The sequence below is a fragment of the Epinephelus lanceolatus genome, chromosome 5, assembly GCF_041903045.1.
Source record: "Epinephelus lanceolatus isolate andai-2023 chromosome 5, ASM4190304v1, whole genome shotgun sequence".
Taxonomy (NCBI): domain Eukaryota; kingdom Metazoa; phylum Chordata; class Actinopteri; order Perciformes; family Serranidae; genus Epinephelus; species Epinephelus lanceolatus.
The window spans coordinates 46879432-46905985 of NC_135738.1; the positions used below are offsets into that span (position 1 = coordinate 46879432).

The window sequence follows — 26554 nt, forward strand, 5'->3', positions numbered from 1 at the left end:
TATAATATTATTGGCGTTAAGATATTTAGACAAATGATTATAAACTAGTTTTTCTAATACTTTAGAAAAACATGGTAGGATGGATATCGGTCTATAATTGGAAAATAAAGGGGATCATCAGCTTTAAAAAGAGGAATGACTTTAGCCCATTTAAACTGTGCAGGAAATACACCAGTTTCAAGGGAGAGATTGAAAATACGAAGGAGAGGTTTGGCGAAGTATGGAAGGCTTATTTTGAGTATTGAGGATTTCAGTTCATCATGACCTGGTGCAGATAGTTTCATTTTGTTAACAACATCAGTGAGCGCAATCTCAGTGATGGGACAAAATGCAAAAGAAGAAGGGGACCAGAGATAGACAGCAGGGTCTGTGGTAAATTGTCTGTCAATGAAGGACTGATAGAGACAAAGAAATTATTGAACTCATTAGCTATTTCAAGAGAATCTGAGAAAGTTTTATTAACTCCTTTGAATTCCCTTTGTGCGATCATGTCAGTCTTTTTATGAATAAGTTCATTGATAGTCCTCCATATGTTTTTCATATTATTCTGAGACTCAGTGAATTTAGATTCATAAAACTTACGTTTTGATGTTCTCAGCAAGTGATTCAATTTATAGCCGTAAATTATATATCGATTCAAAAATAATAGAGTGGGATTGGTGAAATAGTCACGGTAGAGTTTATACTTTTTGGCAATGGAGCGTTTCAGACCATTGGTTAACCAGGATTTACTTGGATTAGGTGATTTATTTTTAGTTCTTTGAAGTAGAAAAGCATCATCAAAGATCTTAAAATACATAGCATGTAAGATATCATAAGCTATTTGATATTTTAAGCTATTTATATCTAAACATGATAATGTTTAGACTCAGCAGCAGACCAAGTAGCAGTGGATAATTTATCAATGAGCCTACTCTTATTGCTATTAATAATATTACAAAGGAAGACCTCACTAGGCCTAGTAGAAGAATTTGATTTCCCACTTGTGGGCTCAAGATAAAACACAAGAAGATGGTCAAATAAGTTGCAGAACAAAATGCCAGGTATCCCCGCAGCACAATAGGAATTAGTAAATATATTGTCGATCAGTGTTTCATTTGAAGCAGTGATTCTTGTAGCTCTTGTTATGAGGGAGAAGAAAATTGAGATGACTGATTGTTTAGGAGATTAATGTTAAAGTCACCCATAATATAGCAAATCTTTTTTCATTGGTGATCTTACTGAGGGTAGTATAAAAGCTGTCAATAAAGCAACCGATATTGGAATCAGGTGGTCTATAAATGTAGCCAATAATAACAACCTTGTTAGAGAAAGGCTCAACAAGCTCTAGAAAAACAGCCTCAGATTCATCTCCCACAAGAGTAACAAGATCATTTCGAAGGGAGGATTTAATGTTCTCCTTCACAAAGACAGACACACCTCCACAATGCACAGGTCTAAAACAGGGATAGTGGTTATAATTGCTCATAGAAAACATAGACACTTTTTGGCTATTCAGCCATGTTTCGGTCAAACCTATAACTGAAAAATCAATTGGCAGCATACCAAGAGAGTCAGTAAGACTGTCAAAATGTTTAGGTAAACTACAAGTATTAAGGTGAAACAAAGAGAAACAATTGTCATTAGTAATCTTTTTATCCACACAGAGAGACTTTAAGGAGTCCTCAGAAGAATAAGGACAGGATAAAGGATCTTGTTTGAAAACACTGAAGTTTGTATGAGGGTCAGCATCTGAGACAGGAAGAAAATACTTATCTTCATGAGAGCAGCCAATACTTGTAGACTGAGGTCAGAGTGAAGTGTCCAAGTCCATAAAATACAAAATAAAATAAAAGACAGAAAGAAGTCAATGCACAACCAGCCGGTCGTATTTCAGGTAGGCTACGTTTCCTTGGTTACGTGCCTCTCTGAGCTGGGGGAGAAGCTCTCTCCTTCTACGCCGAACCTTTTCTGAGAAGTCCTCATTGATATAGAACTTGGTACCCTCCAGTTATTTGGCTCTTTTTAGAATCTCCTCTTTGTCTTTAAACCATAGAAGTTTCACCACAACAGATCTAGGTCGGCCTTCAGCATCAAACTTCCCCGTCCTGTGGGCTCTCTCTAACTCAATGTGAGAGGGGTCTATCCAACATTTAGATGTTCTGATATTAGTTTTTTCACTTTGGTCTTAGATTCATGCCATGTTTCAGTTTTGAAATCAGGGATGCCATCAAATAGTAGGTTGTTGCATCTGGTTTGGTTTTCTAAATAGTCATTTTAGATGACAGGTTATCTAGAGAAGATTGAATACTAACCAAATCCTTACTCACTGTTTTATGGCAGCCCAGAGAGGTTTGATATCCAATCTTTAGATCCTGAAGTTTAGCTTGAGAAAATTCCAGACTTTGAGTAATCTTGCCAACATCACTGCTCAAACTGTCCAGTCATTTGTTGGTGGTGTCAAGGATCATCTGAACAAATGATTTGAATGACTTTTCCTGCTGTTCCAACAGGTCTTTGTAGAAAGTTTTTTGTTGGTCAAGCAGTTCATGAAGAACTGAGAGTGATACTACTTCATCCTCTGGGTTGCTTTTTTTGGGTGGCATGGTGGGAGCTCCCTACTAGCCTGGTGGTGATGATAGCTCCTTGGAGGCCTGCTGGTAGCAGCTCCCTGCTAGCAGGGCCTGGGCCTGGCCTGTTGATGGCTGCTGCTGCCTGGTGGAGGCTGCTGGTGAGGTCTGGTGAGTCCTGGTGGTGTCTAAAGCCCAAGCCAGGTGGTGACTACAGCTAAGGCTGTTGGCTCGGCTGCTATCAAGGAAGACAGGCATGGTCCAAATCCACCAAATATCACCTTTCGAGTTGACAATCCACTGCCAAAAGTTATCCCAATAATACCAGCACACTAATAACATTATTAATGTCAGTGATCTAGTAGTGACACTAATATTAACAACAACAACAACAGCGATGATAGTGGTGATAATACTAACTCTAATAACAGTAGAATTGTAGTTATGATTGTGATAGTAGTAATAATAAAAGAGAGCAAATATATAATAGTAGACAATCCTTCCCTTCCCTTCCCTTCCCTTCCATCTATCCCAGTCATCCTTTATATTATTATCACCGCTATCCTTATGATTAAATAAAGTAAAAATGTAAATGATAAGGCAATAATAGCCACAGCAAGATTTACAATAATTTCAAAATCATTCATATAGTCCTTGATTATGCCCTTGTTGAGCTACTGTCCCTTTATTTTAAGTCCATGTATGTATGTACATGTGTATGTATTAATGTTTGAATGCTCCTTTTTTCTCCCAGTGGTTAATTGTGTTTGCACTTAGGATTGGTTCACAGGCAAAACAAACAACTAGTTGAATACATACAAAAATAGATAATAACAGTCAAATAAATAAATACATAGGCTAAATAAATGCATCAAAGATTATTGAGGTTCATGGATAGGATCAGTGGTGACTGGATAGGGAGGGGTTCTTTTGCAGTGTGTTGGATGGGACTGGAGAAGTTTTCCATAGAGGTGTGATCCATGAGTGAGTTTTTCCACTGTGCAATGATTGTTTTGTGTTTTGATTTCCAGTTCATGGGGATGGTTTTCTTGATGATAGGGATGTGAGGAGTAATATATCACCTGATCTGTTCAGGCTAGTTGTTGATGTGTCGCCTGGTAAACAGAGCAGGGGGTATAAAGGGATGTGGCAGCCCAGGAAAGCAGAGAGTGATTCAGTGACTTCTCTCCAAAATTGCTGAATAGGAGTGCAGTGCCAGATTGCATGAATGTATCAGTAGTTAGCAGTTAGTACAGATTTCTGAAGTGAATCCCATTTTAAACATTTTCTGTCCAGTGATGTGAGCTCTGTGGAGTATGTTATTAGTTGTAGATTTGAGTTTTTTGACATGATGTAAGTGTTTTGGCAGATTAGGTTGCAGACGTCGGCATTAGAAGCAATATAGAGATCTTTTCCCCACTTTGTTGATGGAATGGATAGTGTTTTATCAGTGTTTTCAGATTATTCTGTATATTTTGGAAAGGAGATTTTTGTTTGATTACATCTCATATAGTCACCTATCTCACAGAAATTCAATTTCACAAACCATTTTTAAAAACGACTATTCACATGTAATGAACTAAATATTAAAAAGTCCCCATAACTCGAAAAGCAGAGGAAATCCATTTTAAAATCCTAAACTGAGGAAGTATGTATCCAAGTGAGTGCTAACTCGGCCATTCTGGATGTCACTAACTCGGCTTCTTCTCTGGAGCCTTTGTGCTCCACTGTCTCTCAGGTTAACTCATATCACAGCGGTGCCTGGATAGTGTGACGTGTGTGGTTGTGCTGCTGCTGTGGTCCTGCCAGATGCCTCCTGCTGCTGCTGTCATCATTAGTCATACTTCTACTGTTATTATACACATATGATTATTGTCACACATGTATACTATCAGATATTAATATATACTTTAAACATATTGTACCACAGTAACCAGAACTATAATTATAATATTATTACTTTCAGTAATGTTGTTGTAAGCTACTGTCCTGCATGTCTCTCTGTCTCTGTCTCTCTCTCTGTCTCTCTCTCTTTCTGTCTCATTGAGTCATACGGATTACTGTTAATTTATTATGTTGATCTGTTCTGTACAACATCTATTGCACGTCTGTCCGTCCTGGAAGAGGGATCCCTCCTCAGTTGCTCTTCCTGAAGTTTCTACCGTTTTTTTTTCCCCCGTTAAAGGTTTTTTTGGGGGGAGTTTTTCCTTATCCTCTGTGAGGGTCCTAAGGACAGAGGAATGTTGTATGCTGTAAAGCCCTGTGAGGCAGATTGGGATTTGTGATATTGGGCTTTATAAATAAAATTGAATTGAATTGACTTATTATGACAACAATTTGGAATAGGAAACCAATAACTGTGTTTTCTGTAATGATACTGAAACTGCTGATCATTTATTCTTCCAATGTGTGTATTCTGAAGCTTTATGTAGGCCTACAAGACTGTCTTTCCCCACGTTTTTCAACTTAAAAACTTCTCTCAAGAGGACATTGTTACAGGGCTCATCACGGACAATAGCATGGATAACTTTCTGGTTAATAACATTCTTATACGGAAGGTTTTATTTACACAAATCTAAATATATGAAGGTGAAACCTGGTCTAGTGTATTTTATAATAACTTTATTATTTTAAAGCCCTTCAGCCCGTGAAAAATAAAAAATGCAATGAAAATGTGTGTATGATAGATGAAAATTATTTACAAAAAAGCCCTAGCTTTTAATTTATTTTATTATTATTTATATTTCACTATACATGAAGTCCAGATTTTTTATGCAGCTTAATACTTAAATCTCTTGTCTGTTTTGATTTATGTTTTGCTTTTCTGTTAATCTCTCGAGACAGATTGTAGAAATAAAGGAAGAAAAAAAAGTTTTTTTTTGTTTTTTTTTTACCGATGGATTTTCAGATTGCTTTTCTGTATGCTCCATGGACTATATAAATAAGGTATGCTCCAAATCATTTTTGATCTAATGCAAAGATGTTGAAGCCATATTATTTGTGCAGAAAAATAGTAAAAAAAAAAAAAAAAAAAAAGAAGCAATTTCCCCCTCGCGACTCCGCCCTGGCCACGCCCCCTAGCTATAACCAAACGCCGACTGTATATTAACGTTTACTTTTACATTTCCCGGTAACTCCCAAGAAGCTTTCATCAGTGACATTATCAGCAACGTAAGTCCGACTTTTTATGTGGCCACTCCTCAGTTAAAGTTAATACATACGAATTGGTTCATGTTACTCGCCAATAAGCCAGTTATCTCATTTGGGTAATAACTGCTTAGGTAACGTAGCAGTTAAACGGTTGGTACTAATCTAACGTTATGGTTAAACTACCGTTAGCTAGCTAGCGTTAGGCTAGTAGCTAATGTAGCGGCCGCTTCTAAGGGAACTGCCCATTGGTTCGACAGCCCATTGGTTCGACATCCCATTGTTCCGACCATATTAAACCCATTGTTCCGAAGTCCGTTCATCATGATGCCTTGTGGTTAAGGTCTGGTCAGGTTTAGGCACAACAACCACTTGCTTAAGGTCAGGAAAAGATCATGGTGTGGGTTAAAATGAAAAAGAAAGTGACAAACACATAACGTTAAGCCGTGAGCCTGCTCCGCCTCAAGCCGGTCGCAGAGCACCATACGCCCGCCGCGAGCCGTTCAGCAACGCGGACAGTCGGACTAATGGGCTGTCGAACCAATGGGCTGTCGAACCAATGACATGGACCCGCTTCGAAGGGCCAAAAACATTTGTAAAAGAAAAAATGAATTAGCCTATGCGCAGCGGTAGTTAACAGGTGAGAGTAGTCTGATGTAACTTATCAGGGGCGTTTCTAAAATTTGAGGATTTAGGGGGCTTAGTGCTGTTCTCTGTAGGGGGGTCCGCAGGGATTCTCCCCCTGGAATTTTTTGCCAATGAACAAGCTTTATTTTGAATTATTTTTTAAATATACTTATACTGCATCTTATTGACCCTTAAAAACTGTTTTTACATTCTGGATTAATTATGAATTGTGATTTTGAAAATGTAAGTAGTTGTTAGTAATTAGTATTGAGTAGAAAAGAGACACTTGGAAACTGCTGTCATTAGAATTTAGAGAATTTTGATGTACTTGCACTTGAGTATTTCTATTTTAATTGTGATTTTAAAAATATTAGTAGTTGTTAGGCATTACAAAAATGAATGCTTTGCTGCTATCATTAAAATTTAGAGAATTTTGAGGAACTTGTAGGCTACTTCACTGCTGGATTTCATTTTTACGTTACTTTATGCTTATATTATACTACATCTCAGAGGGAAGCTTTGTACTTTTTACTTTAGTTACTTTGAAGACTTGGATTATTAATACAGAACACAGTCAACTAATCAATGATGATCTATGATTATAAATTAAACTACCCAGCAGTATACTATAAAGTCTTTAACAATGAAGTGATTATTGGTGCGCTCTCTCTCTCTCTCTCTCCCATGATCACACAAAATGTGCTGCTTGAATGACACAAAGACCCTAAAACTTGTGTTTTTGATCAACAGTATTATTTTCAGGGGCTTTCATGCCTGAACAGACAGACAGATTATTAGATCAGGGGCTTTTTGTTTTATTATAAGGCCTACTCTAATTTTTAAAATATATGTATAGCCTATGTATATTGAGATCATGGACTGTTAATAAAACATTCAGGGCTGAAGCCTCGGATGCCCAGGCCTAACAATGCCACTGTAATTTACTGTATGAATTCATAGAGTCAGTGTGTGATCCAGATAGGTGCTTCCATGTTGGCGGGATGAATATCACAGAGCTGGACACAACACAAAACAAACAGGAATATATGGACATTGATGGCCATTCTTCAAATGAGAAGGACCGTAATGTCAACGCTGGCCCTACAGGGGCTCCTTTATGGACAAAGTCCTCTTCAGATGTCAGTCTGCCGAGGGTAGTTCCTCATCCTCACCATAGTGACCAGCCAGGAATGGAAGACCCTCTCACATTAAGGTATAATGTTTGTTCATTCACTAAACAGTTTTTTAAAAAATCATTACAAAAATTACTTTCAAAGTGATGCTGCTCTTGGCTACGCTGTTCTGTGTCTATTGTTTTAAATGCTTTTACACTAATCTAAACAGTGGATGTAAATTTTACCTTCACTACAATGAATGACCTAATTGCAGGTTCCACTGTCCATGTCCATCCACTCAGTGCCAACTGTCCCACTTGGACTACCTCACAGAGCCTCAGTCAAGTCAATATGACCTCCTCACTGGGTAAGTCATCATTCATTTAACAGTAGCCTATATCCTACAGAAGCAAGTTCTTTAACTAAATAAATTACACAAAATGGAAAGTACCGGTTCAATGTCCTCTCCAGCAAATGGTAAAATGTGCCAATCAGCAAGTTTTGAACTACAGTTGTTGTTACTTCTGCACCATCTGGTGGTGGTACAGGACACAGGTGCGCTGACATGAGTGGGCTGAAAGGAGAGATGTTCCTATCGACTTATTTCCCTGATGCTTAAACAGAAGTTTCAACTTAGATTAGTGGACAAGTCTTACCATGAGAAAAAATAATTTAATCTGTAAGGTTAGGCATTGTCTGAAAAAAATATTGCTTATTTCGTAATAGCCATATGAAATTGTTAATCACATTGTTAAATGACCAAATTCTATTTTAAATGCTGATAAAATATGTCGCACTTTGCATTGTGAACATTGCACATGTTGTGACAAGCTTGACAACAACTTATTAAATAAAAGTTAATAAATAACATATAGCATATAGGGGAAAATGCCCCCACCCCCTCAATTCCTCTCCTAACCAATATATGGCACTAAATCTACTCTCAACACATGTATTGAATGATTATGCTCTAGTGAATGGTGACATTTCATCAGAATTGCTGCATTCTTGAGATTTATTCCACCAGAACCGTTTTAGGTTTAACTGACCTAATTTTTTGTCACTGGAAAATAGTGATGTATGTACTTATATTAAGTTGTGCATAAAAAGCTTTGATACATATATGATGATGATGGGGGATTTGTGGGAAAAGTCATTGCATTTATTTTTAAAGAAAAAGAAATTTTTCTCATTTTAAGTACAAATGTAAAGTTAGATCCTTACACAGTGGGCAAAAACCTCCAGGGGCCTCCTGCCCTGAAAATATAATTTAGTTAGATTATGTAGAAGGTATATGGTCGTATGTGACTTTATATAGGCTAGTTCATATCTGCATCAACTATTAGTATAGTATTGTAGTGTTAAATGCTCTGGGTATCCAGCAACTGCTACCACCAGCTTCTCCTCCATTGTTTACCAACTGAAAACTACTTGTTGTGACCACCACAGAAGGCCTCCCTCTCAAATCATTCAATAGGACAATGGGAAAAAAGCAAAGATGAAGTGGGAAGTTTTTTTCGCTCTTTGTTGAAGGTTTTTCAACTTGAGGAGTTGTTTTATTTAGTTAGACAGTGCCTCCATGATCTCGTGGCAAAAAAAACTTGAATTTGCGGCCCAGAACCCTTGAATTTGCAGCCAATTTAGTAAAAAATTGCGATAAAAATTGCGGCATTTTTATGTGATTTGTGTGTCAAATGACAAAAATTGCGGCTAATGACAAAAGGAGGAAAAAAAGGTGATTTTTTTAATCTACTACCTCCAAAAAAATAAGTCATGTAAGCATTTGCTATAATAATCATACTGAATTTTACAAAAATAGCTGCAAATGTTTTTTTTATAGTTCTCTTTAGTTTTATGTAATTAGTTTCAAAACATGGACTCCAATAATGTTACAAAAAATCCTGAGTGAATATTGTAGCTTTCAAACCAGACAATGTGACTGTAAAACAACATGTAAGCTACATCTTCTGTAAACATAACATTTTAATACATTCAACACATATTGTATGCATTTAAACAGTGCAAATTCTTATGTCAGTACAGAGCGTTTCTCCATACTGCAGTGCCATTAGCACGATTTGATGACACGTTTGATGACGTTTCAAATGCAGCCACTTCTGGTCTGCCGGAAAATGCGGAAAAACGCTGAAAAATCGCAGGACTTTTGAAAAATTGCAAGCCTCCGCAAATATTGCGGACTTTCGTTGAATTTGCGTTAATTATTGCAATCGCAAGATCACGATTTTCTGGAGGGACTGGTTAGATAGCTGGTTTTGTAGCTCAGGGGCGTCTTGCCCCGGGCTTACAAGATTTTCATTTTTTATTTTTTATATCTATAACAAAAAAAGTGGCTACTCTTCCAATTTGTTTCTCCCAACAGTGTGTTGATTAATGCTTTTTTATCCTGCAAATGCTGAACTCATTTCCAAATATTCTTTAATTTTGCAGTTAATATACTTCTTTCTTAAATAGGGGCATATATTCCCCCTTCTTACCCTAACATTTTCATGAGACAACACTCATTCACCCACGCTGAAACCCCTCAAGCGAGCGCTATTGTTGATCAGAGCCACTGGTTAGTTCTGCATACCGAAACTCCAAACTCCAAACTCCTTTTTTTCCTCTGGCTATCTTAACAAGTTTGACTGACTAGTATTTCTGGTGCAGACTAGCAATGTTTAATCAACTAGTTGTCTCTTCACACACATCCCGAGCTGAAAGAATCAAAATTGCACTAACTTTCCCTGGGGTTGTTTCATTTCCCATCAGAATATATAATTTTGATATCTTTTATAAATTATTAAGAATCAAGTAAACAAGCAGACTCCATATATTTCCATATTAGAATTATACCAGTTCTGCAGGGGCAACAATGTAAGATGACTGTTTTACCCATGCCTGAGGATGTACAGACCTCTGTGGGAGGGAAAAGGTAAAGTTACTTGAGACAGTCTTGGTTTCCTCAGCCCTGTGCCTGGTCCACAAGACAGCAGCCATCACAGCTCAGTTTCTGCTCCTTTGTTCACTAAGGAAACCATCCTCTGCAGCATGATGCCGGTAAGTATTCAGAATCATTTAACCATTTTCATGGATTATTAAAGAATGTATACATTGCTTTTTTGTTTTTATGTGTTTGAGTGTGTCTCATGTGTTCGTAGAGAGACTTACATACCCCTTTAACCAGCATCTGTGAACCTAAAGCCCTGACTCATCAGCAGTTTCAGGAGGTACTGACTGAATTTACATTACAGATACAGCAGCCATGAGTTCTAAGACCAGCACAGTGGAAAACAGATTTTCATTTTGATTCCATTTAACATGAAAAAGAATGGATCACATCAAGTTTAGTTTTAGTCAGCTTGCATTTATATCTCTACAGTGAAATAGAATTCATTAATTAATCAACATTAATTAAGAAGTCATGTCTCCTGGTATATGAACTTGAGGGAATGTGAGGGAAATTGGTTTCCTAATCAGATTAAATAGGCTGAGAGGGAAGTTGATCCAGCCTGGGTATGTAAGTATGCATGTCCAAAATAGACTGCTTAAAAGAATTAAGGGAACACTTAAATCACACATCAGATCTTGGTGAATGAATTATTCAAGCTGAAAATCTTTACTGATGTACATTGTATAATTTGTGGAAAACAAAATGAAGTGACAATGGTCAATGGAAACCAAAATCATCTACCCACTGAGGGCTGGATTCAAAATGACACAGGAAAAAAATTTGCGATCACAGGCTGATCCAACTCATACGAATTTTATCACAACTCATAATGTGACTCATTGGTGTGTATGGCCCCCTCTGTATGCTAGGCTTGTGCCGGTTTGAAAATTTTATAATTGATTTGATTTAAAGCCAAATATCAAACCGAATTGATATATCTAATTATATACCTAATTCTACCAGTGGGGGTCGCATTTGAGCTTTTTCTCCCAATTTAAGTACATTATAGGTGTAATGCGCCTCAGATCCACTAGGTGGCAGTAATGCTGTCTTAACCGCCAATACACACAAGGTTAAATAAGAAGCAGAAGGACAAGAAGTCATTCAGCATTGGGAGAATGATGAGGTGACATATTTTCTGCTGAAAGAATGTCAGTAAATTCACTGACTGGCTTCAGGGCTCTGTTGATCGACTCCAATACATCGAAATCTTGCCAATTTATCGTGGCACGGACGTGCCGGTCATTACTTTGAACATGCCTGATTGCACGAGCCTGCTCCAGGATTCGCTCAGCCATTTTTTGTTTGGAGCCCCAGCAAGTTGCACACTCCTGTTGGATGATAAAATAATAAAATAGATTAGTAATAAGCCCATATTAGGTTGGATTGGTATTAACATAATTGTTTGTTTAATCAAATTTATGCACACATCAGACAGCCTTGTTGTATAGCCTATTCACACTGTTATGTACGATGCACACTTTATATGCACATTGTATGATGCACACTATATTTATTTCACACTTTTTATTTATTTCACACTTTTTATTTATTTTATATTTATTTCTCTGTAGGTCTACTGCTGTTTATTGATGCTTATGAACATGGTAGTTAACATTACCATGATTAGAGACTTTTGAGGTAGCTGGAGCTCTTGCTGTGCCATTTTTAAGTCTCTTTTCTTCTGCCAACTGTGTAAAAATTGGCCGAGGATGCTGTGGCAGACCCCCATGGCTCTGTCCGTTCGTTGTTTGTCATCCTTGAGTGCGTTGGTCACGGCTAGGTTGAGGTTATGGCCGAAGCAATTTAGCCACAGCCAGTCCAATTTCCTTATTGCGGCCACGATGTTGGCACTGTTGTCAGTAGTTACTGCTGACATTTTGGCTGGATCCAGTTGCCATTCATGCATGGCCTCTGGTAGTGCGTCACCAATATTATCCGCAGTGTGGTCCTCAGGGAAGAAGCTCGTTTGGAGACATTTTGATAACATTTTCCATTCTTTTTTGTCAAGGAAATGAATGGTCAGTGACATGTACAGTTTAGTATCAGTGCTTGTCCACATGTTCATTGTCAGTGAAAAGTGCTGGCACTCTGAGATCATAACTTGAACCTCGTTTCTCATTTTATTGTACATGTCAGGAATGGCAGTTTGTGAAAAATACTTTCTATCTGGTAGAACATACCGACAGTTGAGTGCCATTAGGAGTGCCTTAAAGGACAGCTTTTTCACAGTGTTGAAAGCCACCATCTCTTTGGCCAGGAATGTTGTTACTGCGTTGGTGCACTCAGTCCATCTTGGAGTATCTCACTTGTATTTTGTTACCTTAGCAAAAGCTCCTTGAATGGATATTTGAGCAGCAGTTGAGGTAGAGGGTCCCCCTCCCCCTTTCGCTGCAGGCCCCATTTGTGCAGCCAGGAGGGAATGGTACTTACGATTGTGTAGATTTGTAGTATTTCCACCTTAGGCTTGGACCTTTTTTCGACACTCTTTACATGTCGGCTCATCTTCATTTATCGGGTCACCTTAATCATCTGCCTCAAATCCAAAATGTTGCCAGATTGGTGCAGTTTTTGTTTTTTTAGACACTAGGTCTTTTGGTGGCATCCTTTCATCATCTCTGAAGTAAACAGACAACGTGTGCCCTTTGAACCCCTCACTCACACCTTTCCTCGCCCCCAATGAAATTTGATCTCCTACAGCAGGCAGCGGAGCCGGTGACCCTCTGAGCAGCCACAGTATTAGAGACAAACTGCAACATTTGTTGCTCTGCTACATTTATAAACAAACATAAACCTTAGACCTTAAGTTGTCATCATAATAAATATTACTATGCAAGACAAGTTGAATATAACCCCGTGACACGTCGCTGATGTTATCTGAAAAGTCATGTGTTTTGTTTTGTTTTTTTTTCCTTCCGGTTTTGCCGGTTGACACAAATTAAACCAACTGGAGCTCTTAAACTGGATCGAACCAGTTAAACTGGAAATTGGCACAAGCCTACTGTATGCACTCACATCTGAGCATCCATCTGAGGAGTCAGTGGATGGTGTCTTGGGGGATCAGTGAGCTCCTGGACATTTTGTGGCAGTACTTGGCGGCATTGGATGCACTAATACATAATGTCCCATAGGTGCTCAGTTGGATTTAAGTCAGGGGAACAAGAGGGCCAGTCAGTGGCATCAATAGCCCCTTTTCCACCGCAGGAAACTTTTATCATTTACCCAGGATTTTGAAAAACCTTGGCGCGTTTCCTGAACAGCTGAGCGGCCTCGGTCAAAACAAAGTGAAGATAACTCGAAAATTTCTCAAGTTGACGGCAGCTACACTTGTTACTTTAGGTGAAATTAAACCTTAGCGAGTAACACATGTGTTCTGCAAGCATGAACATGTAAACATGTAGACAGCGATATTCAATATGCTCCGTCCACACTCTCTCATCCACCATCACTAACGTTATGTCTTAAACGCTGATTTGGACAGCCAGCTAGTTCGGCAGATAGCGAATTGTTAGTAATTAGCTCAAATGACAGCTGTCTGTATGGATCAATCAATCAATCAATTTTATTTATAAAGCCCAATATCACAAATCACAATTTGCCTCACAGGGCTTTACAGCATACGACATCCCTCTGTCCTTATGACCCTCGCAGCAGATAAGGAAAAACTCCCCAAAAAAAACCCCTTTAACAGGGGAAAAAAAACGGTAGAAACCTCAGGAAGAGCAACTGAGGAGGGATCCCTCTTCGAGGACGGACAGCCGTGCAATAGATGTCGTACAGAACAGATCAGCATAATAAATTAACAGTAATCTGCATGACACATGAGACAGACAGAGAGAGAGAGAGAGAGAGAGAGAGAGAGAGATGCAGGTAATGACAGTAGCTTACAACAACATTATTGAAAGTAATAATATTATAGTTATAGTTCTGGCTACTGTGGTACAATATGTTGAAAGTATGTATTAATATCTGGCAGTATACATGTGTGACAATAGTCATATGTGTATAATAACAGTAGAAGTATGACTAATGACTAATGATGGCAGCAGCAGCAGGAGGCATCTGGCAGGACCATGGCAGCAGCACAACCACACACATCACACTATCCAGGCACTGCTGCAATATGAGTTAATCTGAGAGACAGTGGAACACAAAGGCTCCGGAGAAGAAACCGAGTTAGTGACATCCAGAATGGCCGAGTTAGCAAGATGCAGTAATAGAATACGAGAGAGAGAGAGAGAGAGAGAGAGAGAGAGAGAGAAGGAGAAGGAGAGAAGGTGCCCGGTGTATTATAGGGGGGTCCTCCAGCAGACTAGGCCTAAGTCAGCCTAACTAGGGGCTGGTACAGGGCAAGCCTGAGGCAGCCCTAACTATAAGCTTTATCAAAGAGGAAAGTCTTAAGTCGAGTCTTAAATGTGGAGACGGTGTCTGCCTCCCGGACCGTAACAGGAAGATGATTCCACAGAAGAGGAGCCTGATAGCTGAAGGCTCTGGCTCCTGATCTACTTTTGGAGACTTTAGGGACCACGAGTAACCCTGCATTCTCAGAGCGCAGTGTTCTGGTGGGATAATATGGCACTATGAGCTCTCTAAGATATGATGGAGCTTGACCATTTAGAGCTTTATAAGTTAACAGTTAAATTCAATTCTGGATTTTACAGGGAGCCAGCGCAGCAAAGCTAAAACAGGAGAAATATGATCTCGTTTCTTAGTTCCTGTTAGTACACGTGCTGCTGCATTCTGAATTAGCTGGAGAGTTTTTAAGGACTTACTAGAGCTACCTGATAATAGAGAGTTACAGTAATCCAGCCTAGAGGTAACAAAAGCGTGGACCAATTTTTCTGCATCTTTTCGGGTCAGGATAGGACTAATTTTCGCAATATTATGCAGATGAAAAAATGCAGTCCGTGAGGTTTGTTTTAAATGAGAATTAAAAGACAAATCTTGATCAAATATTACTCCGAGGTTTCTTACAGTAGCACTAGAGGCCAGAGCAATGCCATCTAGAGAAACTATGTCATCAGATAAAGAGTCTCTGAGTTGTTTGGGGCCAAGAACAATAACTTCAATTTTGTCTGAATTTAACATCAGGAAATTGGTGCTCATCCAAGTTTTTATGTCTTTAAGGCAGTTATGGAGTTTAGTTAATTGATTACTTTGTTCTGGCTTCATCGATAAATACAACTGAGTATGATCCGCATAACAATGGAAATTTATAGAGTGATTTCTAATGATGTTACCTAAAGGAAGCATATATAGAATAAATAGGATTGGTCTGAGCACAGAACCTTGCGGAACTCCAAAACAAACTTGTACGTAAGGTACGTAAGGATGATTCATTATGAACGTCAACAAACTGAAAACGATCAGATAAATAAGATTTAAACCAGCTCAGTGCAGAACCTATTAGGCCAATTAGCAGCCACTTCAGATTTCCCAGGCCTTCCGAATATTACACTTTTATTGCACTACTTTTATTTTATAGATTTAGTTTGGCCTATTAGTTACAGTACTTTTGTACAATAATACAAATTTGTTGCTAGGTTATATTATTACAGGTTACAATAAGCCACCCAGCAGTATTTAAGTTATTAAAATGACCACCTTTATCTGCTGCACCATCAGTGTTATAAACACATTAGTTATTAAAGAAAACCTAAAATTTTGTTACAATTGGCCCAGGTCTCTCCTACCTGAAAATATTGATTTAGTCTCTCAGAATAATGAGAAACGTTCTGAAAATAACTTAGTGCCTGAAAATAATTACTTAAATCATTTTGAAAAAGTTGCTCAGTAAGATTGAAATTTTGAAATAACATTAACATTAATTAAGAAACAAAATCATTTTTTGGTTTATAATGTGAAGAATTGTAAAATGTCCCTTTTACAAGGTAGTTCAGACATCGACAGTGACGATGTGTTGTTGAATGTTTGCATCAAAAGTTCGTACAGCTCACTCAGTGTGATGATCTGAGTGACTGGGAAACCTATTCAGATGGCACACTCACCCATTCAGAAGGAATGAAAAGATTCATGGTAATGCTAATTATGTGTTTGAGCTCTCTCACCTTCCAAGATAAACAGGACCACATTATGTCACATGCAGTGAAAGTACCATGCTCCTTTTCAGTTAAAATCTGCAGGCTACGTGCAGCTTGACCTTCGTTGTGGCTGCATGTGAGGATGAAATGCCAATTTCAGCCTGTGATCTCTCACTGACTGACTGACAGCCTCATCGAAGTGACATTTTACAATTCGTCAAATTTTAAAATCACGAAATTTGTTAGTTTAAAATATGAAGATTTGTAAAATGTCACTTTTACAAGGTAGTTCAGACATCGACAGTGACGATGTGTTGTTAAATGTTTGCATCAAAAGTTCGCTTGGGTTCGGTTCGGGTTCAGTCCACTTGACATGCTGCTTGGTTGTGCTATGGCCTATTCTAGTGCTGGAATTTGTTATTTACGTGACAATGCCTGAACGCAACACAGGCTCCACTCCATTGAGTTGTACACAAACTCAATGTGCTGTGCTGCGGGTTCTGGGCGGCCCGGTTATAATTGTCTCGGTTGGGTTCCGTCAGGAAAATGTGGCCTGAGCCGTGCTCTAGTGTGCTCACCTCTGTGTGTGTGTGTGTGTGCGCGCGCGCATCGGGGCAGAACCATGCGCGATACGAAGAGCAGAGGATAATTGTAAATGGGGTGGACAAGTTTCTGTCTCAGTGTGTTACTGGGTTTAAAGTGCAAACGGATGTGGTGTTTGTTGAAAATACTCCTGAGTTTCTCAGATACTCCTGCGGCATAGGGAATGACGATGTTGTTTTGTTTTTGTGTCTCTTCTTCTCTGTCTGCTCCAGGCCTTTTAGAGGTTTTTGCAAAGGCCCAGTTGGGGTAGCCAGTTTTAAGTGCTTTCCTGATGTGTTTCTGTTCCTTCACCTTCCCCTCTATCCTGGTTGGCACCTTTTCAGACCGATGATTAAGTGTCCTGATGCAGAGAGTCGCAATACAGAGGGCAGAGGAGAATTGTAAACAGGCAACCATGTAGAGACAGAAATGACATGCCATCATGTAAATAAGATAAATAACACTAGAAAAGCACTCAGAGAGTGCAGACCTCTGCCAAGTAGGTGATATTCCCTCCCCCTCTGCATCAGATTTTGCAGCCTGCATCACAATTAGGTTAACTGCATCACTATCATTATTGTTAGGTTATATATGCCTTCACCATGGAGACACTGTGGTGTATTTATTTCATTTTTATTTTGTACCAACACAGAATATAATGTTTTTTTTGTATTTTTCACTTTCTTTATTTCCAACACACAACATTAATTTCAACTTTAGAATTACAACAATATTTAGCAAGTAAAACAAGAAGTGCTTTCCGGCCACCAGATGGTGCTATTTTCACCGTCTTTACAAATTGGAATTGCTGCTGAGGCTGTCAGACGATAGACTTTTTTATTATTTTATCCACTTTGCTTCAACCGATCACCACCAAAATTTTATCATCTGTTCCTTGTCCCATTATCCGCCTTTCCTGAAAATTTCATCAAAATCCGTTCATAACTTTTTGAGTTATGTTGCAGACAAACAGACCAACGCTGGCGAAAACACAACCTCCTTGGTAAGTAATAAGGCTATTTAGTTAATATAACGGTAGTCTCCATTAAGAGAAGACCGGGGGGGGGGACAAAAAAAAAAACACAACAGTGGCGGTCATATAGGGTAAACACTGGATATGATGTTAGGCGATTGAAGGTAACGTGAATGAAACTTTCATACATGTCCTCGTCCGTAAACATGATTTCTGCCACACCATGTCAGATAGATTTTCCTTGGCAATAAATGACCATACTTTACTTCACAAGGTCATCAAAGTCCGTCTTTTGTTCATGTTTTGATTGAAAAAACAGCATAAATTAATACTGTTGGTGTAAAACTTGTACAGAAAATACTGACCACAGTCAATTTTGTTTTTGTCTATTTCTTTTGTTTTTTGTCAGCTCAGACACTTCCAAAATGTTTTAAACTGTTGGCACAAAGAGTCTGGCATGCTCCTGACTAGAATTAATTTTTTTTTTTTACCTATTTATTGTTTTATGTATTGACATTTCTTCTTCTTCTTCTTCTTCTCCTTCTTCTTCTTCTCCTCATTAAACTTTGCATATGCATCAGAACTGGAGAAAAGTTTGATATTTATGGGTCTCGTACACAGATTTGAAAAAATGTCTCAGTAGCACCCCCTACAAATTTTCGGTGAAGCAGCCCCTTTGTATGTTTAACCTATTTTAAATTAACTGTGTAATTTTTGTGCATTTTTGGCCATTTCCAGGGGTTATATTTTAATGAACTCCTCCTAGAGATTTAATCCCTTTGACTTCAAGACCTTCAACATGAAAAATTACTCAAAGCTTGAGTTTTTGTCGAATGGTGTAAGCGTGGCAAGGCATCATTTCTATGTTTCTCCAAGAAACAGGAGTTGGTTTATGAGGCCTAATTTCCATGTTTTTCCATGTAAGAAGATGTGGTTTATAACTCCAAGGTACATCATCAAATCTGCCCCAAACTTCATGAACTTCAACAGCATGACTCCTGAAATAATGGTATTATGCTCAAGTAAATAACATGACTATTATTTTGTCAGCAAACCATTTAGATGCCAGCTTATATTGCCAGTCAATATAATATGCCAATACCATATTCAGTGCAACAGTGAATAGTAAAAATATAGACCAACAGCAACTTCAACTTATGTGAACCTATTTCAGTAACATCAGTCATTGACAAAGTCAAGTCAGCTTAGACAGATAAGAGACATATCCTAACTTAACAGTAACCTAACAGACAGCAAAATTCACTTACACTTTATAGAATAAAGCTGTAGTGCCAACAAGGCTATTATAAGGCTATTATAACTACATAACTACATGAGAGAGCCATTTATGTCAACTGCCAGTGCCTGGTGTTCATGTGTCTGCAACTTGTTACAGGCTGGTGATTAATAATAATAATGAATAAATAGCATTCTTGTAATGTAATCCCAAGGAATATGCAAATAACTCAAGTTTATATATCACCAATGATATGCCCTACTGTAGACATTTTTCTGTACCTTCTGCCAGTTGCTCTGCACTGGCCTCTCCTTCTGAAGCACCAGCAGCAGTGTTTCCCACAGGATTTTGGGAAACTATGGGGGGAAGAGACCCCCCCCCCCCCCCCCTCGAAGAAAATTTTGAACATTGTAAATTGAAATTGAAATGTAAAGTATTGCAATTTAATTTTGTCTTTAATGTTATTATCTTATATTATCTTTGTAATATGATTATCTTATGTAATGTTATTACTATCCTAAAACATTCTCCAGGTCCTCTGTAACTCTGCAGGACTTATTTCCACCCTGCCCAGCAGCAGTACCGTGGCGAACGGTCCCTAACTGCGGGGAGAACGGAGCAGGCTTCCCCGGAGGTCCGCCGCTTTTCCCGGTCCCTCTTCTCCACACTTTGGGCTCTAGTTTCGCAGTCTGGGCGAGGCGGGGGCGCAGCGCACCTGCGCTTCGCCAACTGGGTATGGCCAGGCGGATTTTGCAAGTTTGGCACACCGTGTGCCTGGCGCAGCTACTCGTCTGTCCCACCTCCGTCCCTCCTACCTGCGCAAGTCGGAAAGAGGGAGGAGAGAAGTCATGGAGTGGGTTTTACACACATCACACCAATCAAATGAGCCCCTCTCCTCGCCTTTAAATGTGCCGCACGAAGGCGTAATGAGAGTTTACTCAATTCGCCATGGCAGAAGAGAGCAGCAGCGTCACACAGCCAAACTTCTCCCAGGAGGAAACTGATGTTTTGGTCCGGGAGGTCCAAGCTTGCAGTGTCCGAATATATGGAACTGCGAGCAGACCTCCACGGGCTGATGATGCAAAGGTAGCCTGGGAGGAGGTCACCACAATTGTAAATCAATGATGCGTTTCTCTGGTGCGCGCTCTCTCTCTTTCTCTCTCGCAGTCTCACTCTGTTTCTTTTCTTTTGGCTTTTCTAAGATGACAGATGCTGAATATATACTCCCTATCTGATGCTGTGGCTGTTTGTGGTTGGCTGAGAGGGATGTGAACTCATTAGTTTGCAGCTGTGTGTTGGGTTTCCATTACGCATGCCAAACGTGCCAAACGGTGCCAGTCCCCTTTGATCTGACATCAGATGTGATGGGACAGTCGATGTAGAGATACATTTATATGCTGATTGCAGATAGTTGCATTGAATAGTGTTTTTTTGGGTATTTATTGCATCATTAATGTGCCTGATATTCTGGAAACCTGCCTGTGAGGTTTTGGTGTCGTGTGCGCACTGTCCGCCGGTCAGCCAAAGTTCGGCTTACACCGGCTGCGCTCCGCCTGCGCTGACAGTAGACTTGGTTTCAGATGGCGAGCTTTTAGCGCACCTTCAGCGAAGCCTTTTGGCACGAAACTGTCACTGCGCCAAGCTGGATCTGTCGACACCTCCCCCTGCTGCACCACCACACCCATCTCAGCGCACCTCAGTCTGCCAAACTACCAAACTGAGCGCGCCTCGGGTTGCGCTGCTCAAAACTAGCTCTGCGCGGGGTTCGCCACCCTGTGCCACCCTGCGCTGCACCGGGAAACTAGAGCCCTTTGACTTATTTCCAAACAGCCGACAGTGGGACTTATATTCATTGTGCCGACAGTGGCTTGGAAAACCGCCCGTAACCGTGTCACATGGGGAAGAGGGAAGGCGGCTGGAGTTCCTCCAACATTTGCGGTTAGATTATCATATTTTTTATTGACAAAAATATAGGCTGCTTTGGCTGATTTTTTTTTATGCGCACATGTGCCCCTAAATATTTTTTACAGTTCGCACACACTTATTTTTAATCGAGTGAAACGCTCGCACTGTCGAGCGCTGGATCTGACAGCCTGAGCACATCGGCACAAAACGCTACAGCGTTCGAGATATTATTTATATCATGAGAAGTCAGTACTTTCGGCGGGCCGCCATAGTTTCGTTAATTAATGGGAAACACTGAGCAGTACTAGTACCAACACCACCTCCACCTTTACATAGCAAACATAGAATTATAATTTTTTTTGCATACACTATAGTTTATACTTTATACAGTATAACAGTGAATTTCTTACTTGATTTGCCCTTGTATTCATATAGGATAATGAAATGATTATATCCCATTTGTTGCACAAATAAATCATCTCAAAAGTAGTGAAAATGTGGCTAGTAGGTCAGTGATTTTCAAATCTCAATCCTTATTTTAACTTCAAAACATTTGAATTTCAAAGGACTACATTTCTGCACTGTAATTGTAAAATCCAATCCTCAGTGTTAATTAACTCTCTCTGAAAATGTACAAATGGACCCCTACCAAATGTACTATAGGGTCCATTTATCAATCATTTATCTGGCCTCAAGGACCCCTGGGGGTCCCTGGACCTAATGCTGAGAAGAACCAGTGTTTTTTAGGTACGTCTCAGCGCCAGCGGACTCCTACACAGACACACACGACACGAGTTGACAAACCCCCTCCTCACCATGCTGGCTGTGTTTACAACGTAGGACTGTTGGGGCGGTTGTAAATCGACAGTGGCGCTGGCCTGTGTTGGGAAAAAAATGAGAGGCAGGCCAGCAGGCCAATCACAGGCCAGCGCTTCAGGAATTGTCCCGGTTCTCCCTATGTGCAGTCCGGGCCTGTGCAGCGCTGATCTTCCAGGTGTTGTTTGTAAGTGTGTGGGCTTTTCGTCTGGGACAGATAAAAAGCTCTGGCAGCCTTGCAACAAAATGATGATCTTTTCCCCATTTACCACAGACTGATATTTACAGGATAGGGGAAAGATATCTGTCGGCTGTGATTGATTGTCCCTCGTCAGATGACATGCGGTGTGTGCTGCAGGGTTCTAAAAGTTGAACTCTGTTTATCTTGGGGTGCAGCCATCACACCTTGAAAAACAGGCGCTCGGGAACGTGTGCGTGCCATGACATCATCGCTCTGGCATTCGAGTACGTCTGCCTTGCGTCTACATTGAACAGTGAATTTGAGGGCGTGAAAAACGCGGGAGGTGTACGGCCGCTTATACTTATATCCACCCCTCCTGGCATGTTTATCAGATCCACCTCAGATTTGGACAGAAAAGCCTTAAGACCTTGATGATGCTTTGTGGGGAAAATTGTGAGTTTTTGTCAAACAGAGTTGCTGGGGCATGGCGGCAAATTTGCACATTTTGCTATTAAAAAAGGAAGCTGTTGTAACTTGAGCATACATTGTCCAATCTGCCTAAAATTTCTTGTGTATGATAAGAATCCTGGCCTCATGACACGTGCCAAAATTGACTTATAGTCATAGCACCACCCACTGGCAACAGGACATGACATGTTTTATACTGTGATATACTCCTCCTAGCAGGGTGACCACATCCACCTCAAATTTGGTCAGTATAGTTGCAAGACCTTGAAATGCTTGCTTGTATAGCTTTTGAGTTTTCACTGATCAACATTTACATGGCGATGCCTTATTCGCAACAAAACAGGAAGTTGTTGTGACTTCCATGTACCTTGTCCAATCTGTCCTAAATTTAATTTCTTTTATAAGGCTCCAGCCCTGAAGGCATCAGGATGCGAATTAGGTGTCAAAGTAACTGTGCCACCTACTGGCAACAGGAAGTAAGCATTGCGTGACAATTATGATTTACATGAAATTTACATGGTGTGGTTTACAATTGATATACAGCAACATGATGTATAATTACTGTGTTCTCCAGCACTACAAAGTGGACACAGGAGGTGGTATGAAATGTGAAATGGGTCACTCCAGTGCCCACAGGAATATACCATCTCACTCCTGTGTGCAGTGTCTGACTTTCACAGAAATGAAAAGCCACGTCAGCCTGCGTCCTGCGCAGACATACGAGGGCCCGTTAATGCTGCTTGCAGCTTTAATTTTGATTGTAATTGTTTCAAAGCTACCTCAGATTTGTGAAATGTTTAGCAAGTGATTGTCATGTTCTGACAATAGATAATAGTTTAAAACACAATTAAACATATGGTTTCTTAAAATTTTACTCGGGCAAAAATCTGCCTATAAAATTTAGAGAAATAATGAATTTACTTTTTTTAAGGTGATAATTATCAATATCGACTGATATGACAATTTTTAATGTGATAATATTTTTAGTAGGGCTGTAGTCAACCAAAGAAAATCTTGGGTCGTGGGGAAAAACAAAAAATCTGTACGTTATTTTTACTTCTGCGGTGGTGTGCCTGTCACTCTGCAGTTACACCTCCAAAACACTAGTCGGTGGTAGAGGACTCTGTTAAGTGCTGTAAAGTTTAGTTCAAATCAAACTTTATTTATGCTGTATAGTTGATATAAAACACACATTAAACATGGCTTAATAGAGACAATTTCAAACACAAGTACACAAACTGGCTTCACTATAAATCGCAGAACTGACAAACACTATCTGGACACATTTCCCCCACCGTTACAACATGCTAACGTTATTAGCTGAAGTCTATGGTGTTTTACATTGTATAAATTAGCCTAGCGTCTAGCGATCTTTTCCACTTCTCATATAAAGCCAGGGACAACAGCAACATGTAAAAAAGGTAACGGCACATATTTTGGCTCCATTACAACTCACGACATTCACGACAAAACAGCTGTCTAGTTCTAAACACGTTTTCCAAGCAAATACAACATGCTAACGTTATAAGCACCAGTCTATGGCATTTTACATTGTATACATTAGCCTAGCAACGAGCGGAGATTTCCTCTGCTCATATGAAGCCAGGATAAATCCTTAAGTATAAATCCCTGAAGGATAGATCACACACAAGACTTAAAATGCTATTTTAGTTGAGGCTTTACTGTCTCCACAATTTATTGTTTCTTATCTGTGAAATACAAGTAAATACAAGCTTTGTTTCCACTGAGGAAAATGGTTTCAGTATACAGAAATAGAGAGATCTGCGTCAGCGCGACGCTGAGCGTGAGGGTGGGTGAGTCCAACTTTCTGTCAACAACGGGGATGTTTTGAAAACACCCCCATTTTCACAGGTAACTTAGCCTGTCGCCCCGCCGCAGGAAATAATGGATTAATCCTGGAAAGTTGTTGATGTAGCACTTTTCTCCTTATGAAAGTAACACGGCGATTATTCGACTAATGAGATTTTGGTCAGATGAGAGCGTAGCGACCAAATAATTGACTAGTCAACCAGGAGACTACAGCCCTAATTTTTAGCCATATTATCCAGCCCTATATTAGACTATAGTTTATAAATCACAGTGAAAACATACAGATGCTTTTTACCAGGCTAAGCAACTGGTCACTGTCCAGCAAAAAATATGACATAAGTTTTTACTGTTTCACAATAACTGCCCTTGGATCCCCCCAACATATCTAGCAGATTTTCCTGTCGTCAGCTGACAGAGGCACTGTCCCACTTTTAAAATAAATATAAATACTGAAACTAACAGTTATTCTCATTTTCAGTCAATTTGCTGATTATTTTCTCAATTGATTGTTTAAACCATAAAATGTCAGGAGTACAAAAAGTCTGTCACAATTTCCCAATGTCCAAGGTGACCTTTTCCAATGTCTCATTTTATCCAACCTACACTCCAAAACCCAAAGACAGTCAGTTTTCTATTATACATAAGATAGAGAAAAACTTCACATTCTCACATTTAAACACCTGGTTCCTGGGAATGTTTGGTATTTCTGCTTGATTTCACTTCAACAGTTAATCTGTTATCAAAATAGCTGCTGATTGATTTTTAGATTAAGTCGTCCGCTAATCTGCAATTAACCAATAAAGTCAGCCAGGAATGAGCCATAAAATCTGGAAATGACTTAGCATTTTACCATTTACGGTTCCCTCATCTCAAAGTCAATGGGTTTCGCATTTTGTTCAACGACATAAAATATGTCAGTAAATAACCCACTTGTGAACTTTGAAGCTTCTATATATCTTAAAAGCGGTTGCAAACAAGTAGCGAAATAAGACTACAGAACGTCATCATGCCAAGCCACACCGAACACAGCTTTACAGTCTTGTCTTGGTGGTGATGTTAGGTCATGGGACCATAGTAGCCTAATTTTGGCTTTTTACTTCCGGTGATTGCATTTAGGCTTCAAAAATCATAAAAGTTGTGTTCTTTTGTGAAAATTGCCTATCAGGCTGAACAAAACGTGTAAATATCATAATCATTTGTTTGCCTCAGAGCTTATTTTTAGTAGGTATGCACAATAATGTTGGCATATCATTGGTATCAGCCAATATTTGCTTTAAAATGTATCGCAATCGGACAACATTCTTTTTCTTATTTTGCACGATGAATTAATATTACATACACTGAAAAGCATTCGATTTCATGTCTCCATCTGCTGGTGGGCCATCATGATAAGAGTATGCATGCATAATATGTTAATTTCACAACAGAAGAGGCTTGATGATCACTAAAATTGGGTGCGAAAAATAGTGGATATATTGATATCGGTATTCGGTATCGGTCAAATTCAGTGTTACATATCGGCATATCGGATATCGGCAAAATATCCAATATCATGCATCCCTAATTTTCAGCAATAATCCAATGGTAAAAGTCCCATAGGCTTTGTGACAAGGAAACCAGGACAGAGCTAACTTAAAAAAAAAACGTAATTCCAGGAGCACTCTGTTGTCTTCCCATAACTGTGTAGGTGGTATGTAATGTGAGTGGAGATGGACAGGTGGTGCTGGTAAACCCCTGTGAGCCAGGACCTGTGTTCCTTACCCTGACATCTAAACCAGCACAAAGAGAAGATGGCCCAACTCAAGGGGAAGGTGAGGAACAGTTTCAGTAGGTTACAGGATCATTTTTGTTTTATTTAGTTTATTAAATTAAGTCAGATACATCAGTGAGCGTGTAACAGAAGAACGAAGGTCCTCCAATTTAACGGAAACACCACAGAGGAGAAATTCCTACCTGAGATTAAACTGTCACAAGTGAGTAGAGGAAGATGTGGAATGCATTTATATACTTAGCTTGGCCTGCAAAAAGAAACTGGGATGTTAGTAGAATTAGACTGTGTAGCATCAGGGTATTGTTTATTAAGGCTGCAACTACAACTAATTATTATTTAAATTGTTGATTACATGTTGATTT

At 39.4% G+C, this 26554-nt stretch overlaps 1 protein-coding gene across 1 annotated transcript in view; it reads left to right on the forward strand.

Moving 5' to 3' along the window:
• The first annotated feature begins 10489 nt into the window (after nt 1–10489).
• Nucleotides 10490–26554, forward strand: part of tesmin (testis expressed metallothionein like protein) — a 50167-nt gene continuing 34102 nt past the window's right edge. The window contains exons 1-3 of the mRNA XM_033636038.2: nt 10490–10495; nt 10597–10665; nt 26109–26248. Of these exons, the coding sequence (XP_033491929.2) occupies nt 10490–10495; nt 10597–10665; nt 26109–26248 (215 nt within the window). The remainder of the gene's footprint in view (nt 10496–10596; nt 10666–26108; nt 26249–26554) is intronic.